We start from the raw sequence: 18,940 nt of genomic DNA, 5'->3' as shown, positions 1-18,940 counted from the left end.
TCAACATGCTTAGGAAACACTCCTGACCCTGACCATAAATTTTCCCTATCTATCTAACTTTTTAACCATCTTATCTTATTCATTATCATTCAATCTTTATTCAACCAGGAAGATAATCAACCTTTAATCAAGGTTGAAAACCATCCCCTCTCAAACCCCAACCTACTCACCCAGATGAGGAGCTGGGTGATGACCACGTTGGCCATGGCACAGGACAGATGCAGGGCGGTGCGTCCGTCCCCGTCTCCGTACGTCTCGTTGACCTCCTCCTTGGTGCCGTGGGCCAGCAGCAGCACCACCAGCCTCAGGTCGTCCTCCACCACGGCCCGGAGCAGCTGCTGCCCCAGGGGCACATCCGACTGGGGGAGACCCACCAGGAACAGCTTCTGGTCATACTTAGCCCGGATCCACCGCTCCCTTTCCTCCCTGGTGGTGAGGAAAGAGAGAAGAGATATGACATAGAGGGTTAAAGAGGGAAAGTGAGGTTACAGAGGACCGAAAAACAAGAAACAATGATAAAATTGTAAAATGGGATTTTCTATTAAATAAATAGATCGTTTGTAATCTAAAGCCATGATAATTATTCACAAGAGGAGCTTTTGTGATCGGCGGGAGGGTAGGGATCCAAGGAAATTCTGGCAGGTTTTGGAGTAACTGTATTCCGCAGTACTCATAGGGCCTAGACCACATGCGGCCACTTAAGAACGATCCTTAAGAACAATCCTAACAGTCACGCCATTGTCTCAATCATGTATTTTCTCTAATAGGGAGCCTAGTGTAGCCTCTGAGTGTCAGGACACTGACGATGAAAGGGCTCAGTGGAGGGGCCAGATGTTGAAACTGTATCCCACCTCCACTGATAATCGTCTGCAGCAGGAGAGTTACAGTCTAGCCAGCTATCTAAAGGTTACACATTGTGAACAGCATGTCTGCTGTGGACAATACAGGACAGGAGGAAAGGGGGACATGTTTTTATCAGTGCTGTCAGCCATCAGTCGGAAAGGGATAACTGGAGGATCCCCCACAAAGGAGACTTCCTGCGCTTGGGCCCCGGCCTCCCCTGGGGTGCCCGGGATGGGAAGCCGATCGATGGGCCTGAATGGCAGACAGAGAGGCGGACTGGAGCTGGGGCTGGGCCTCCTTCAGTTATAGAGCCAGAGAATGGAGAGGAGCAGAGGAGGAGGGACCTATCTCCCTCCACTCTCTGCTAGTCAGACTTCTATCTCTACATCGCTCTACATCTTGAATCTTGACTCCCCAGTTCTCTTTTCTCCCACCCACACACAAACTGCAATACCATCCAAATAGCATTGGATTTAAAAAAGAAAATCAATACAGTGAATGGCTGGGCATGCTCAGTGTGGCTCTGACCCCGCGACCCCGTCAAGTGGAGTGATAAGGGAAGTAGAAAGGGGCTGTTGTTTGGGCGTCTGGGTGAGTGACAGAGAAAAGGGGCTCACACTGATATGGTAAAACGACTCTGTCGCTGGTTGGAGTGACAAGGATCCCCCAGGACACTGACTGCCAACGGGTCTGTATGGACACTAACGTCACTTTACACTTCAAAATATCAGTAAGTAAGCCTAAAAAACAGACAAAATTACAAATAATTACAAATGTTAGAATGACGCCATCGGTCTGAAGACAATGCTCAAACTGACTCGTGGCTATGTCCCAATGTCTACACTAGCACACCATCAGAAATCCATGCCCAATATGTTGCTTTATTTTAAGGGGTATGCTAGTATGGATATTGGACCAGAGTTTACTGTATACAGTGCATTCGGAAAGTATTCAGACCCCTTGAATTTTTTCAAATTTTGTTACTTTCTAAAATGGATTCAATTGTTTTTTATTATTATTATCAATCAACACACAATAACCCATAATGACAAAGCAAAAACAGGTTTGTTGATTTCTTTGCTAATTTAAAAAAATTTACAACTTAAATATCACATTTACAAAAGTATTGAGACCCTTTACTCAGTACTCTGTTGAAGCACCTTTGGCAGCGATTACAGCCTTGAGTCTTCTTGGGTATGAAGCTACATGCTTGGCACACCTGTATTTGGGGAGTTTCTCCCATTCTTCTCTGCAGATCCTCTCAAGTTCTATCAGGTTGGATAGGAAGCATCGCTGCACAGTTATTTTCAGGTCTCTCCAGTTCGATTGGGTTCGAGTCCGGGCTCTGGCTGGGCCACTCAAGGACATTCAGAGACGTGTCCACTCCTGGAGCCGGTTTTCATCAAGGATCTCTCTTTACTTTGCGCCATTCATCTTTCCCTCGATCCTGACTAGTCTCCTAGTCCCTGTCGCTGAAAAACATCCCCACAGCATGATGCTGCCACCACCATGCTTCACCCTAGCGATGGTGCCAGGTTTCCTCCAGACGTGACGCTTGGCATTCAGGCCAAAGAGTTCAATCTTGGTTTCATCAGACCAGAGGATCTGGTTTCTCATGGTCTGAGAGTACTTTAGGTCTTTTGGCAACTCCAAGCGGGCTGTCATGTGCCTTTTTACTGAGGAGTGGCTTCCGTCTGGCCATTCTACCATAAAGGCCTGATTGGTGGAGTGCTGCAGAGACGGTTGTCCTTCTGGAATGTTCTCCCATCTCCATAGAGGAACTCTGGAGCTCTGTCAGTGACCAATGGGTTCTTGGTCACCTCCCTGACCAAGGCCCTTCTCTCTTGATTGCTCAGTTTGGCCGGGAAGTCAGCTCTAGGAAGAGTCTTGGTGGTTCCAAACTTCTTCCATTTAGGAATGATGGAGGCCACTGTGTTCTTGGGGACCTTTGGTTTTTGCTCTGACATCCACTGTCAACTGTGGGACCTTATATAGACAGGTGTGTGCTTTTCCAAATCATGTCCAACCAATAGAATTTTCCACAGGTGGACAAACATTTTAATATATTTTTTGTTGTTGTATTTTCTTAAAATTGCATTGTTGGTTAAGGGCTTGTAAGTAAGCATTTCACTGTAAGGTCTACACCTGTTGTATTCGACGCATGTGACAAATCAAATATTATTTTACTTGAATCAAGTTGTTGAAACACCTCAAGGATGATCAATGGAAACAGGATGCACCTGCACCTTTATTTTTAATAAATTTGCAACATTTTCTAAAAATCTGTTTTTGCTTTGTCTTCATGGGGTATTGTGTGTAGATTGGTGAGGAGTTTTTTTTATTTAATCCATTTGAGAATAAGGCTGTAACGTAACAAAATGTGGGAAAAGTCAAGGGGTCTGAATACTTTCCCGATTGCAATGTATAGTACAGTATGTCACCTGCCAGGCCCACTAGCTCTCAGCAGCATCAGCCTTAACTAAAGGGGCTAATTAACCTACCTCTCCTCTCCACTGACAGACCTGGCCCATATCACAGCTGCCTTTGTCAGTGCCCGCACGGAATTTGATTAACTGCTAACCACCATTAATAGTTCATAAAGCTCAGCCTGGCAGATAAAGCAGTCACCCTGAACTCTTGCATTGTCCTTTACACATTAAAGGATTGCTAATTATACTGGGAGAAGGGAAATTGTTTTATGTTTAGTGAGGAGTTCAGTAATACCACAAAGCCTGCATACATGCTTATAACCAGTTTTAAAGCATTATACCTCAAGGTTAAGTTAAGTGTTACTTATGAGATTCTTCAAATTAGCTCAATGGTACAGGCATAACTCTAAACCCACCTTACGACTTCCTGAAAAGCATTAAAACAGTGGAAAAAGGATCTCTCCCGTGGGTGAATAACTATTTTCTTAAGGCTGGCGATTGGAGCAGCGATTGGAGCAGCCAGCAGTTTTATGGTGTAAGCCCTCCATCAAACCCCAGTCTGTCATTATGTGAGAACAAGGCTGGTAGTGGATCAATGGCAGACCAGAACCAGCGGATTGCTCTGGTTAGGAGGCTGACAGCCCCACCCCCCCTGGTTTTCACTTTCAAACTCAGGAACCAAGTCCTTTTAAAAACATTCCCCGGCCCTTTTCTGAAACCGAGAATCAATTACGTGTCAAACGTTAAACTATATGTGATCGATTTGGTAATAGTCAGATGTACTGCCTAATATTTTGTTTTGGTAGAATCTGGAATTTGTGATGAAGTCAAATCGGGCAGTTAGCCAAGGTTTGCCTCAGAGAGCTAACCCACTGAATGAATGGAATCCCAGATCTAGGGAGGAGAGCCCAGTGAATTGACATGAGCTAAATGAGGCAGAAAGTTAGCGCCAGGATGTGAAACAAAAAGGCTGAGAACCATTAAGAAGATGTCAATGTCCAAGAAAGGAGCCCAAGGCCCATACTCACAAAGCAGTCTCAAAGTAGGAGGGCTGATCTGGGATCAGGTCCTCCCTGTTAAATCTTATTCAATACGATCTAAAAGGCAAAACTGATTATATATCCTATTTGTGATTACAGGCCTGGAAGCCACAAAAAGACCTCAATCCCAGTAGTAGGGGTCCAAATGTAACCACGCTGGTACTATAGAGTTCCGTTTAAGGAAAAGGGAAGCGGCCAGCGGTGGTGACTCAGATTCCTCAGCTGCTACACCACTTGAAAGGTAGTCTGTGAAAGGAAGTGAAATGGTAATCCCGCCTCTGTCTTTTGTTTGAAATAGAACAACAATCCAAACATAGGCAGGGTTTAGGCAGTCAGGGGGAAAGCCGAGATCCTTGAAAAGGACACTTCCTCTCCGCAGGAGGAAGAAAAATAAAATCGGCAGATTTAGCATGTCAAAGCGGGAGGAGAAAAGAGGGGGAGAAAGAGAGGGAAAAGGAGAGGAGATAGAGAGTGAACTTCATAAGCAGGGGATGATATTCAGGAAATCAAGCCGATGGTTACCCTCGACACACGCACACACCGTGAAACACATACACTCGCGCATGCACACACACACTACTTTCGCCACCCTTGCACACATACTTGCTAAAAAAATCCTCTGTTGCTTAGGGGACAGAGGGGACTTGCAGAAAAGAGACAGAGTAAAGATCTCAATAATGTCTCTTTAAACGATAAAGCATTACTGCTTGGAGCAGCATGAACTTCCTCAGTAATTTAGTGTTATATCTGTGTGCAATGACTATATTTTCTTTACCACCTTATAGCTGACATTTGTTCCAAAAGTTTGCTAAAAAAACAAAGCAGAGATTACAGTATTAAGACTAAAGTCTAAAGGCACAGAGGACACAAAACTGTCAAATAGGCTGTTAGATTCTCTACTTTTCAATCCTAATTCTTAATTTATATGAGCGGCATCAGTTGCAGAATAACTTGTGTGAAAATAAGTGCTGAAGCCCTTTTATAATTCTATACGAGTTCTGCACGTTTAGTTCCTGAGCTGAGCACTGGATTCTGACCTCCCCTTAATTAAGTGGCAAATGGCGGAATGATTCTCCTCAACCCAGTCCACGAAGTCAACAACACATGACTGCATCCACATAAAGAGGAACAAACAAGGATAATTAGTCAAGCTCCAAAGACAAAGACAAATAGGGATTTATTGAAGGAAAGAGAGACTGAGACAGAGGGGGCGGGACCATGGTAGCACTGAGTAAAATAGTAGTGAATAGACAAAGACCAGAGAATGACCACTCCAGGCCTCCTTTAATAAAGATGCCATTGATTGGTCCACACATTAAGGGAGGAATCAGGATGTCCGTCCCACCATTACCACCACCAAACGCACACACACACATGCACACACACACACCACCCCATCCTTCAAACACAGTCTGTTCCTCCTAAACAATCAGGGTAAGCCCCAGCCCCCTCTCTCCCTCCCTCCCTGCCTCTCAACATTCACTGCGGACACATCAAATAGATTCACTGAGAGTGAAGGAGTGGTGGAGGGGGGGACTAGGCAATCTAAACACCCCTCGCAGTGGGAGGGGGGCGGCTTGTAGAGGACAGATTCCCATGCAACAGCCGGCCATTTCACTTTCACATATTGAGAGAGAGAGAGAGAGAGAGAGAGAGAGAGAGAGCTGGGAGAAGGGGACAGAAAGAGAGAAAAACAAAAGGGAGAGAAAAAACACACAACAGAGCGAGAAAGCAGGGCCCCAGAGCTTCAAAGGTTGCTAGGGGCGAAAAATGAGAGAGCAACCCAGTAAATGAGACTCCCTACAGTCAACAACAGGGGTACAGTTTAGACGTTATCCTCAACCAAGAATAACAACTACATAACAAACATGATCTAGAATCTAGCTTTCTAGGATAAACCCTCCTTTACTCATGTACATACTGTAGAATGTTGGGCCAGAGATAGTGGTTCTATAGTATGGTTCTAGAATGAGACTGTTGTTTTGTTTGGGTTGAGCAGTCTGGTTGAACGGTCTGGCCAGTTGTTCTATTGAGAGGCCAGTAGAGGAGCATCTGTGAGCCTTGGGCTAGCAGCAGACAGGGCAGGACGAGTTGAATATATTGTGACATTAATGAGGTTGTCACCGTCCCCATGATGGAGCGGCTGTGTTTTTGTGCCAGAGAAGACTAACACCCTTAAATGCTCTCGCTGTTAACCCCCTACTGCCCATGTCCTCTCCAACACAACGCTGGGACAATGACATGTACACCACACATGCACCCAGTCACTTACGACAAACACCACTCGCAGAATTAATTCATTTCACCCAGCTTGACACAAATGAGCCTTCCTTTAATCAGATGGATTTGAAATGAAATGAGTCATCAAATGTAGTTGCACTACATGACCAAACATACAGTTGAAGTTGGAAGTTTACATACACCTTTACATACACATTTAAACCCAGTTTTTCACAATTCCTGACATTTAATCCTCGTAAAAATTCCCTGTCTTAGGTCAGTTAGGATCACCTCTTTACTTTAAGAATGTGAAATGTCAGAATAATAGTAGAGAGAATGATTTATTTAAGCTTTAATTTCTTTCATCACATTCCCGGTGGGTCAGAAGTTTACATACACTCAATTAGTATTCGGTAGCATTGCCTTTAAACTGTTTAACTTGGCTCAAACGTTTCGGGTAGCCTTCCACAAGCTTCCCACAATAAGTCGGGTGAATTTTGGCCCATTCCTCCTGACAGAGCTGGTGTAACTGAGTCAGGTTTGTAGGCCTCCTTGCCCGCACACACTTTTTCAGTTCTGCCCACAAATGTTCTATAGGATTGAGGTCAGAGCTTTGTGATGGCCACTCCAATACCTTGACTTAAGCCATTTTGCCACAACTTTGGAAGAATGCTTGGGGTCATTGTCCATTTGGAAGACCCATTTGCGACCAAGCTTTAACTTTCTGACTGATGTCTTGAGATGTTGCTTCAATATATCCACATAATTTTCCTGCCTCATGATACCATCTATTTTGTGAAGTGCACCAGTCCCTCCTGCAGCAAAGCACCACCAAAACATGATGCTGCCACCCCTGTGCTTCACGGTTGGGATGGTGTTCTTCGGCTTGCAAGCGTCCCCCTTTTTCCTCCAAACATAACAATGGTCATTATGGCCAAACAGTTCTATTTTTGTTTCATCAGACCAGAGGACATTTCTCCAAAAAGTACTATCTTTGTCCCCATGTGCAGTTGCAAACCGTAGTCTGGCTATTTTATGGCGGTTTTGGAGCAGTGGCTTCTTCCTTGCTGAGCGGCCTTTCAGGTTATGTCGATATAGGACTTGTTTAACTGTGGATATAGATACTTTTGTACCTGTTTCCTCCAGCATCTTCACAATGTCTTTTGCTGTTGTTCTGGGATTGATTTGCACTTTTCACACCAAAGTACCTTCATCAGACAGAACGCGTCTCCTTCCTGAGCGGTGTGACGACTGCGTAGTCCCATGGTGTTATTACTTGCGTACTATTGTTTGTACAGATGAATGTTGCACCTTCAGGCGTTTGGAAATTGCTTCCAAGGAAGAACCAGACTTGTGGAGGTCTACAATTTTTTTCGGAAGTCTTGGCTGATTCCTTTAGATTTTCTCATGATGTCAAGCAAAGAGGTATTTGAAATACATCCACAGGTACACCTCCAATTTACTCAATGATGTCAATTAGCCTATCAGAAGCTTCTAAAGCCATGACATCATTTTCTGGAATTTTCCAAGCTGTTTAAAGGCACAGTCAACTTAGTGTATGTAAACTTCTGACCCACTGGAATTGTGATAAAGTGAATTATAAGTGAAATAATCTGTCTGTCTGTAAAGAATTGTTGGAAAAATTACTTGTGTCATGCAGAAAGTAGATGTCCTAACCGACTTGCCAAAACTATAGTTTGTTAACAAGAAATGTGTGGAGTGGTTGAAAAACAAGTTTTAATGACTCCAACCTAAGTGTATGTAAACTTCCGACTTCAACTGTATGTATACACCTGATCGTCAAACATCTCATTCCAAAATCATGGGCATAAATATGGAGTTGGTCCCCCCTTATGCTGATAGAACAGCCTCCACTCTTCTGGGAAGGCTTTCCACTAGATGTTGGACTTGCTGACTGCGGGGACTTTCTTCCATTCAGCCTCAAGAGCATTAGTGAGGTCGGGCGATGATGTTTGGCAATTAGGCCTGGATCACTGTCAGCGTTCCAATTCATCCCAAAGGTGTTCGATGAGGTTGAGGTCAGGGTTCGGTGCAGGCCAGTCAAGTTCTTCTACACCGTTCTCGACAATGTCACGTTCTGACCAATGTTCTTGTGTGTTTTGCTTGTTTTAGTGTTGGTCAGGACGTGAGCTGGGTGGGCATTCTATGTTGTGTGTCTAGTTTGTCTGTTTCTGTGTTCGGCCTAATATGGTTCTCAATCAGAGGCAGCTGTCAATCGTTGTCCCTGATTGGGAATCATATATAGGTGGCTTGTTTTGTGTTGGGGATTTGTGGGTGGTTGTTTCCTGTCTTTGTGTTTTCTATGCACCAGCTAGGACTGTATCGGTTTGCCACATTTATTATTTTGTATTTGTTAAGTGTTCACTTTTATCGTTCGTATTAAACATGTTGAGCACTGGCTCCGCTGCGTGTTGGTCTGATCCCTGTTCCACCCCCTCTTCTAGTGAAGAGAGGGAAGGCTGCCGTTACAGAACCACCCACCAAACTCGCACCAAGCAGCGTAGCAACGGGCAGCAGCGACAGCAGCAGCGGTACCAGGAGGAATGGACATGGGAGAAATTCTGGACGGTAAAGGACCCTGGGCAGAGCCAGAGGAGTGTCGCCGCCCCAAAGCGGAGCTGGAGGCAGCAAAAGCGGAGAGGCGGCATTATGAGGCGCTAGCAAGGCAGAGCGGCTGGAAGCCCGAGAGGCTCACCCAATAATTTATTGGGGGGGGGGGGGGGGATAAAGGGGAGTGTGGCGACGTCAGGTAGGAGACTTGCGCCAACTTCCCGGGCTTACCGTGGAGAGCGAGAGTACGGGCAGACACCGTGTTGTGCGGAAGAGCGCACGGAGTCTCCTGTACGTGTGCTTAGCCGGGTGCGGTACATTCCAGCTCCACGTATCGGCCGGGCTAGAGTGGGCATCGAGCCAGGTGCCATGAAGCCGGCTCAACACATCTGGTCTCCAGTGCGTCTCCTCGGGCCGGTGTACACGGCACCAGCCTTACGTATGGTGTCCCCGGTTCGCCAGCACAGCCCAGTGCGGGCTATTCCACCTCGCCGCACTGGCCTGGCTACGGGGAGCATTAAACCAGGTAAGGTTGGGCAGGTTCGGTGCTTAAGAGCTCCTGTACGCCTTCACGGTCCGGTATATCCGGCGCCACCTTCCCGCCCCAGCCCAGTACCACCAGTGCCTACACCACGCACCAGGCTTCCTGTGCGTCTCCAGAACTCTGTTCCTCCTCCACGCACTCTCCCTATGGTGCGTGTCTCCAGCCCAGTACCTCCAGTGCCGGTACCACGCACCAGGCCTACTGTGCGCCTCAGCAGGTCAGAGTCGGCTGCCTGCCCAGCGCCGTCTGAGCTGCCTGCCTGCCCAGCGCCGTCTGAGCTGCCTGCCTGCCCAGCGCTGTCTGAGCTGCCTGCCTTCCCAGCGCCATCTGAGCTGCCTGCCTGCCCAGCGCCGTCTGAGCTGCCTGCCTGTCCAGCGCCATCTGAGCTGCCTGCCTGCCCAGCGCCGTCAGAGCTGCCTGCCTGCCCAGCGACGTCGGAGCTGCCTGCCTGCCCAGTGCCGTCGGAGCTGCCCGCCTGCCCAGCGCCATCTGAGCCGCCCGCCTGCCCAGCGCCATCTGAGCCGCCCGCCTGCCCAGCGCCATCTGAGCCGCCCGCCTGCCCAGCGCCATCTGAGCCGCCCGTCTGTCCCGAGCCATTAGAGCCGCCCGTCTGTCCCGAGCCATTAGAGCCACCCGTCTGTCCCGAGCCATTAGAGCCACCCGTCTGTCCCGAGCCATTAGAGCCGTCCGTCAGTCAGGAGCCGCTAGAGCCGTCAGTCAGGAGCCGCCAGAGCCGCCTGCCAGTCAGGAGCTGCCAGAGCCGCCCGCCAGTCAGGAGCTGCCAGAGCCGCCCGCCAGTCAGGAGCCGCCCGCCAGTCAGGAGCTGCCAGAGCCGCCCGCCAGTCAGGAGCTGCCAGAGCTGCCCGCCAGTCATGAGCTGACCTCCAGTCATGAGCTGCCTGCCAGTCATGAGCTGCCCTTCAGTCATGAGCTGCCCTTCAGTCATGAGCTGCCTTCCAGTCATGAGCTGCCCTCCAGTCATGAGCTGCCCTCCAGTCATGAGCTGCCCTCCAGTCATGAGCTGCCCTCCAGTCATGAGCTGCCCTCCAGTCATGAGCTGCCCTCCAGTCCGGAGCTGCCCTCCAGTCCGGAGCTGCCCCTCAGTCCGGAGCTGCCATTAGTCCGGAGCTGCCCTTCAGTCCGGAGCTGTCCTTCTGTCCTGAGCTATCTCTCTGTCCTGAGCTACCTCTCTGTCCTGAGATACCTCTCTGTCCTGAGCTACCTCTCTTTCCTGAGCTGTCTCCTCAATCTAGTGGGGACCTTGGTGAGGATTCCTAGGCCAAGGTCGGGGGCGAGGGTCGCCACTCAAAGGACGCTAAGGAGGGGGACAAAGACAATGGTGGAGTGGTGGCCTCGTCCTGTGCCGGAGCCGCCACCGCGGACAGATGCCCACCCAGACCCTCCCCTTGAGTTTTAGGGGGTGCGTTCGGAGTCCGCACCTCAGGAGGGGGGTACTGTCACGTTTTGACCAATGTTCTTGTGTGTTTTGCTTGTTTTAGTGTTGGTCAGGACGTGAGCTGGGTGGGCATTCTATGTTGTGTGTCTAGTTTGTCTGTTTCTGTGTTCGGCCTAATATGGTTCTCAATCAGAGGCAGCTGTCAATCGTTGTCCCTGATTGGGAATCATATATAGGTGGCTTGTTTTGTGTTGGGGATTTGTGGGTGGTTGTTTCCTGTCTTTGTGTTTTCTATGCACCAGCTAGGACTGTATCGGTTTGCCACATTTATTATTTTGTATTTGTTAAGTGTTCACTTTTATCGTTCGTATTAAACATGTTGAGCACTGGCTACGCTGCGTGTTGGTCTGATCCCTGTTCCACCCCCTCTTCTAGTGAAGAGAGGGAAGGCTGCCGTTACAGACAAACTATTTCTGTATGGACCTTGCTTTGAACACGGGGGCATTATCATGTTGAAACAGGAAATGGCCTTCCCCAAACTGTTGCCACAAAGTTGGAAGCGCATAATCATCGAGAATATCATTGTATGCTGTAGCGTTAAGACTTCACTGGAACTAAGTTCACTGGAACTAAGGAGCCTAACCCGAACCATAAACATTTTTTATCCTCCACCAAACTTTACAGTTGGTACTATGCATTTGGGCAGGTAGTGGTCTTCTGGCATCTGCCAAACCCAGATTCGTCCATTGGACTGCCAGATGGTAGAGCGTGATTCATCACTCCAGAGAATGCGTTTCCACTGCTCCAGATTCCAATGGCATCCTATGATGTGGACTAAGCAACGGGTGTGGCTGACATAGCAGTATCTACTAATTTGAAGGGGTGTCCACATACCTTTGTATGTATAGTGTATATGTTGCTTTAATTATACTCTATAATTTAGAAAAGAAGATAAAACACTGACAGTAATTTGCTTCAGTTGGCCTTGCTGTAAACTGTGTGCGTAACAAAAAATTTGATTTGCTAGTTAATTCCCCCTATATACCTGGCTGGTGCTGAAACCCGTGGCATATTGGCTAATTAGTGACAAATCATCTCCAGGGCAGGCTGGGCTAATCAGTGACCTGTGGGTTTCATTTGGAGAGACTGCCACGGCACAGTGCTGAACTGGACAGGAGACCCCAGCTCCGCTCATTAATTAGTCTAAATTAATTACCCCACCTCCACCAGGGCTCCTGGCAAGGCCAGCTATTCTAAAGCCTCTTTGGAGAGTTGGATAGTTGCCGGTTGGCGCTCCTCGCACCCCTAACCTGTGAGTATCCGGAAAGGCTCAGCGCTCTTTGGTTTAGGGACTGGGGCTGTTCTACTGGCTCATTATAGTTTGGATCCCTGAGCAGGCTAAACTACAGCCCTTTCTGCCATCCACACTGGGTTGGTGATTCTAATAACAGCTGAGAATTAGGGATGAGAATGAGGGAAGAATATGAGGGATGGCAGTGGAGGCATTCTCCCAGCCGTGTATCCGTCCAGGAAGGACAGAGTTAAAAAGAGGGAGCAGGTTTGGAGAGGTTAGTGGTGTGATTCATTTTTATTACCGTGCAGACCCTGCAGGCGGCATGCAGGAGCGGCAAATTATTTCTGAAACAAAGTGGAGGAGGAGGCGGGCTCTCTCTCCACTCCTCTGGTCGTCAGAGCAGAGCTATTACCTGGCCGTGTCCGAGGGCGCCGCGCGGCACAACAACCGACAGAGGGGTGACAGTGAGGTGGGCAGCACCGGTGAGGGATAGCCTTCCACATCCGTCTACGCTCCCAGACATCTTCCACCCCCAAATGAGACATGGGGGAGGAAGGAGAGGTTTGTGTGTGTGTGTGAGGTGTACCCCCCCTCTTCCTTCCCCGTCAAAATAGTCAGTAGTGTTTTCCCTCACAAGTGTGTGTGTGCTGCTTTCTCTCACGAGCGTGTGTGTGTGTGCGCACATCATGTTTTCTCTCAGGAGTGTGAGTGTATAGTGTTTCCTCTCACGTGTGTGCCAGACAATTAGAGGTGGCGTGGAAAACACGCCGACTGGCAGACACTAATTAAAGGAACAACTCCCTTCCAATATGCTGACTGGAGAAAGATTGCATTTCTCCATGAGATTTATGGCCCAGGAGAAATATATGTCATCATGATCTATTGATGTATACACATGCCTTTTATGGCACACCAATATCAACATCTTTCTTATTCAGACTTCATTAAATTATTGGGTGATACATGTTGTACAAAGCTGTTGATGGCACTGGAGAAGTCTGATCAAAAATACAAAATGCATTTTGGTTCTTTAAAGATACAAACCACTACAAAATCCCACCACGACATTAGCCTACACGATGAGTACCGAGATCTACATAAATCTGACGACAAAGCAAATCTGTGCAGACCTCTTTCACATAAGAATTCCTAAAGAGCTAAGCTAATCTTGTGGATGAACACCTTTCAAGTTAACATTTCAAAATGCGAGCCGGCAGAACTAGTGTCGCAGGAGACATTCAATCAGATGTGAGGCTCATCTTCAGGTAGTTACTGAGTCGTTTAGATTAGGTGTCACTAATGTTTAGGAGGAGGTGGGGTGGGAACGCTACACCAGCTGCCTGGGTGCCATCACAAAGCTGCTCCATGTCACCACAGTGACACAATTAACATCAGAACCACTTCGAGCCCAGGGGAGGAGCTAGTGTGGAGACAATAGAGATCTGTATATTTAATCTTAACGTTTCATCTGTATGGATGAGACAACAAAGTAATGGTGGGGATCAGAAGCAAGTTAATATATTATTTCCCCTTTGTGTCTCCTAAATATATACAATAGATGCTTTGAGGTGATATAGAGGCAGGGCCAAAGTAATGGTATCTCCTTTCTTCATCAGATTTCTGATTTAAAAAATGGATTCCTCTTTCGTAAAGCAAAATATATATCCGGATTTCAATAATCATCGATCGATGATTACCGATGAGATAATGACAACAACCTCTTTCCTCTATGATAATAATGGGATTTTTATCGTTATTTGTTTGACGGACTAAACAAAGATGCATGTGCTCACACAGAATGAGATGTGATTTTCGTGACAATGAAAAACATTCCTACCCAGGGCGATATAGGAACAGTGACAGAGGTGAGACAGAGGAATCAGTATCAATAATCTTTCATCAAGTCCAGGGTGGCGGAATACTGGAGCCCACAAACCATTCAATAAGTAATCGTGGGCCATCACTCAACTCAAAGCTGCCCTGAGTTGGGTAGAATGGATCGAAGAGGATATGACATCTTTCTATGGACACAGATAACACACACACACACACACACACACACACACACACACACACACACACACACACACACACACACACACACACACACACACACACACACACACACACACACACACACACACACACACACACACACACACACACACACACACACACACACACACACACACGCACACACACAACGAGTCTATATTACTGCTTGGTATGGCAACAGCACCGCCCTCGATCGCATGGCACTGCAGAGGGTGGTGCGGATAGCCCAGTACATCACTTGGGCTGAGCTCCCTGCCATCCAGGAACTCTATATCAGGCGGTGTGAAAGGAAGGCCCGTAAAATCGTTAAAGACTCCAGCCACCCAAGCCATAGACTGTTCTCTGTGCATCTGCACAGAAAGCAGAACCGGTGCATCAAGTCTGACACCAACAGGCTCCTGAACAGCTTCTATCCCCAAACCATAAGACTGCTAAATAGCTAACTAAAGGGTTAATTGGACAATTTGAGTTAACCCTTGTATTTTCTTTTTTTCTTTTGCACTGTCTCTATGCACACTCACAGGACTGTACACACGCACACTGACACTCCAACACACACACACACACACTCACTTAATTTGCTCTCTCTAAGTGCTAGACCTCAGCTGAATCTGGTAATGAATGGTGTGGCTGTAAAACAAGTTGAGGAGACTAAATTACTTTGGCGTTACCTTAGATTGTAAACTGTCATGGTCAACACATATAGATTCAATGGTTGCAAAGATGGGGAGAGGTCTTACCGTAATAAAGAGATGCTCTGCTTTTTTGACACCACACTCCAAAAAGCAAGTTCTACAGGCTCTAGTTTTGTCTAATCTTGATTATTGTCCAGTCGTGTGGTCCAGTGCTGCAAGGAAATACCTAGTTAAACTGCAGCTGGCCCAGAACAGAGTGGCACGTTTTGCTCTTCATTGTAATAAGAGGGCTGGTATAAATACGGTACATACCAGTCTCTCTTGACTAACAGTTGAGGAGAGACTGAATGCATCACTTCTTCTTTTTATAAGAAACAATAATGTGTTGAAAATCCCAAAATGTTTGCATAGTCAACTTACACACAGCTCTGACACACACACACGTATCCCACCAGACATGCCACCAGGGGTCTTTTCATAGTCCCCAAATCCAGAACAAATTCAAGAAAACGTACAGTATTATATAGAGCCCGTATTGCATGGAACTTCCATCTCATATTGCTCAAATAAACAGCAAACCTGGTTTAAAAAAACAGATAAAGCAACACCTCGCGGCACAACGCCTCTCCCCCATTTGACCTAGATAGTTTGTGACATTGATATGTCGGCTACGTGTGCCTTTTTAACATCTCTAGGCTAGGGGGCGGTATTTTCACGTCCGGATGAAAAGCATGCCCAAAGTAAACTGCCTGCTACTCAGGCCCAGAAGCTAGGATATGCATATTATTAGTAGATTTGGATAGAAAACACTCTGAAGTTTCTAAAACTGTTTGAATGATGTCTGTGAGTATAACATAACTTATTTGGCAGGCGAAACCCCAAGGACAAACCATCCAGGATTTGTTTTTTTGAGGTCACTCTCTTTTCAATGGGGTTTCTATGGGGATCTAGATTTCTAAGGCACTTGCTTGCAGTTCCTATCGCTTCCACTGGATGTCAACAGTCTTTAGAATTTGGTTGATGTTTTTCCTTTGTGTAATGAAGAAGTAGGGCAGTTCAGAACGAGGGTCGAGTGAAGTGTACTGTTTGTTTGAGGCGCGTGACCTGAAAGCTCGCTCCACTTTGTTTTTATCCGCTATTGAACGCAGTTTATCCCGTCTTAAATTTGATTGATTATTTACGTTAAAAAATACGTAAAGTTGTATTAGGAAAGTTGTTTGAAATGTTTGGACAAAGATTACAGGTAACTTATTAGATATTTTGTAGTCATGTTGCGCGAGTTGGAACCGGTGTTTTTCTGGATCAAACACGCCAAATAAATGGACATTTTGGATATAACGACGGAATTAATCGAACAAAAGGACCATTTGTGATGTTTATGGGACATATTGGAGTGCCAATATGCTCGTCAAAGGTAAGGCATGAATTATATCGTTATATTTGCGTTTTGTGTCGCGCCTGGCGGGTTGAATTATGATTGCCTGTGTTTGTTTGATGGGGTGCTGTCTTCAGATAATGGCATGGTTTGCTTTCGCCGTAAAGCCTTTTTGAAATCTGACACGTTGGCTGGATTAACAACAAGTGTAGCTTTAATTTGGTGTATTGCATGTGTGATTTCATGAAAGTTTAATATTTATAGTAATTTAATTTTAATTTGGCGCTCTGCCATTTCACCGGATGTTGTCAAATCGATCCCGTTAACGGGATTTGATCCCTAAGAAGAAAATGTATGTAGTTCTGTCCTTGAGCTGTTCTTGTCTAATGATGTTCTGTATTATGTCATTCGGTATTATGTTTCATGTTTTGTGTGGAATCCAGGAAGAGTAGCTGCTGCTTTTGCAACAGCTACATGGGGATCCTAATAAAATACAACAACAAAAAATACCTAGTCACCTTACCCGTATACAATATCTACCTATATCACTCCAGTATTCCTGCACATTGTAAATATGGTATTGAACTGACGCTGTATATAGCTTACTTACTTCTCGTGTTCTTATTTCTATTTCTCGTGTGTTTCTGTTCTACCTTATGTTATTTTTAGTACTAAATTAATATTGATTACTACATTATTGGGTTTAGAGCTCGCAGGAAAGACATTTCACTGTACTTGTGCATGTGACATTAAAACAAACTTGAAACATATGTCCTCTTGATACGCAATTCCAAGCAACGATAGCTGTCATCACCTTCATTACAAGAGCATTTGAAGGTACATTTACAAGTTAGTTTACTTTTCTATAAATTCAAGTTTTATTGTCACATGCTCAGTGACATGCTTAACTTGCATGCTCTAACCAACAGTGCAGTAATTAATATTAAAATAGTATAACTAATAAAAACATTTATTTCATTATATATATTGTGTGTGTATATATATATATATATACAGTGGGGAGAACAAGTATTTGATACACTGTCGATTTTGCAGGTTTTCCTACTTACAAAGCATGTAGAGGTCTGTATTTTTTAAAATCATAGGTACACTTCAACTGTGAGAGACGGAATCTAAAACAAAAATCCAGAAAATCACATTGTATGATTTTTAAGTAATTAATTTGCATTTTCTTGCATGACATAAGTATTTGATCACCTACCAACCAGTAAGAATTCCGGCTCTCACAGACCTGTTAGTTTTTCTTTAAGAAGCCCTCCTATTCTCCACTCATTACCTGTATTAACTGCACCTGTTTGAACTCGTTACCTGTATAAAAGACACCTGTCCACACACTCAATCAAACAGACTCCAACCTCTCCACAATGGCCAAGACCAGAGAGCTGTGTAAGGACAACAGGGCTAAATTGTAGACCTGCACAAGGCTGGGATGGGCTACAGGACAATAGGCAAGCAGCTTGGTGAGAAGGCAACAACTGTTGGCGCAATTATTAGAAAATGGAAGAAGTTCAAGATGACGGTCAATCACCCTCGGTCTGGGGCTCCATGCAAGATCTCACCTCGTAGGGCATAAATGATCATGAGGAAGGTAGGGATCAGCCCAGAACTACACGGCAGGACCTGGTCAATGACCTGAAGAGAACTGGGACCACAGTCTCAAAGAAAACCATTAGTAACACACTATGCCGTCATGGATTAAAATCCTGCAGCGCACGCAAGGTCCCCCTGCTCAAGCCAGCGCATGTCCAGGCCCGTCTGAAGTTTGCCAATGACCATCTGGATGATCCAGAGGAGGAAGGTCATGTGGTCTGATGAGACAAAAATAGAGCTTTTTGGTCTAAACTCCACTCGCCGTGTTTGGAGGAAGAAGAAGGATGAGTACAACCCCAAGAATACCATCCCAACCGTGAAGCATGGAGGTGGAAACATCATTCTTTGGGGATGCTTTTCTGCAAAGGGGACAGGACGACTGCACCGTATTGAGGGGAGGATGGATGGGGCAATGTATCGCGAGATCTTGGCCAACAACCTCCTTCCCTCAGTAAGAGCATTGAAGATGAGTCGTGGCTGGGTCTTCCAGCATGACAACAACCCGAAACACACAGCCAGGGCAACTAAGGAGTGGCTCCGTCAGAAGCATCTCAAGGTCCTGGAGTGGCCTAGCCAGTCTCCAGACCTGAACCCAATAGAACATCTTTGGAGGGAGCTGAAAGCCCGTATTGCCCAGCGACAGCCCCGAAACCTGAAGGATCTGGAGAAGGTCTGAATGGAGGAGTGGGCCAAAATCCCTGCTGCAGTGTGTGCAAACCTGGTCAAGAACTACAGGAAACGTATGATCTCTGTAATTACAAACAAAGGTTTCTGTACCAAATATTAAGTTCTGCTTTTCTGATGTATCAAATACTTATGTCATGCAATAAAATGCCAATGAAAATACTTAATCATACAATGTGATTTTCTGGATTTTTGTTTTAGATTCCGTCTCTCACAGTTGAAGTGTACCTATGATAAAAAATG

The 18,940-nt window shown here is 46.1% G+C and overlaps 1 protein-coding gene across 2 annotated transcripts in view; it reads right to left on the bottom strand.

The window, feature by feature from the left end:
- Positions 1 to 18,940, bottom strand: part of LOC139560229 (arf-GAP with GTPase, ANK repeat and PH domain-containing protein 3-like) — a 227,662-nt gene that overhangs the window by 5,091 nt on the left and 203,631 nt on the right. For both annotated transcript variants that reach the window (XM_071376805.1, XM_071376804.1), the window contains exon 17: positions 171 to 426. In XM_071376805.1, coding sequence (XP_071232906.1) covers positions 171 to 426 — 256 coding nt within the window. The remainder of the gene's footprint in view (positions 1 to 170; positions 427 to 18,940) is intronic.

Source organism: Salvelinus alpinus, chromosome 30 (assembly GCF_045679555.1).
Source record: "Salvelinus alpinus chromosome 30, SLU_Salpinus.1, whole genome shotgun sequence".
Lineage (NCBI taxonomy): Eukaryota > Metazoa > Chordata > Actinopteri > Salmoniformes > Salmonidae > Salvelinus > Salvelinus alpinus.
Note: the sequence above shows the minus strand (reverse complement) of the source record. Positions and strands in the feature narration are given on the sequence as shown.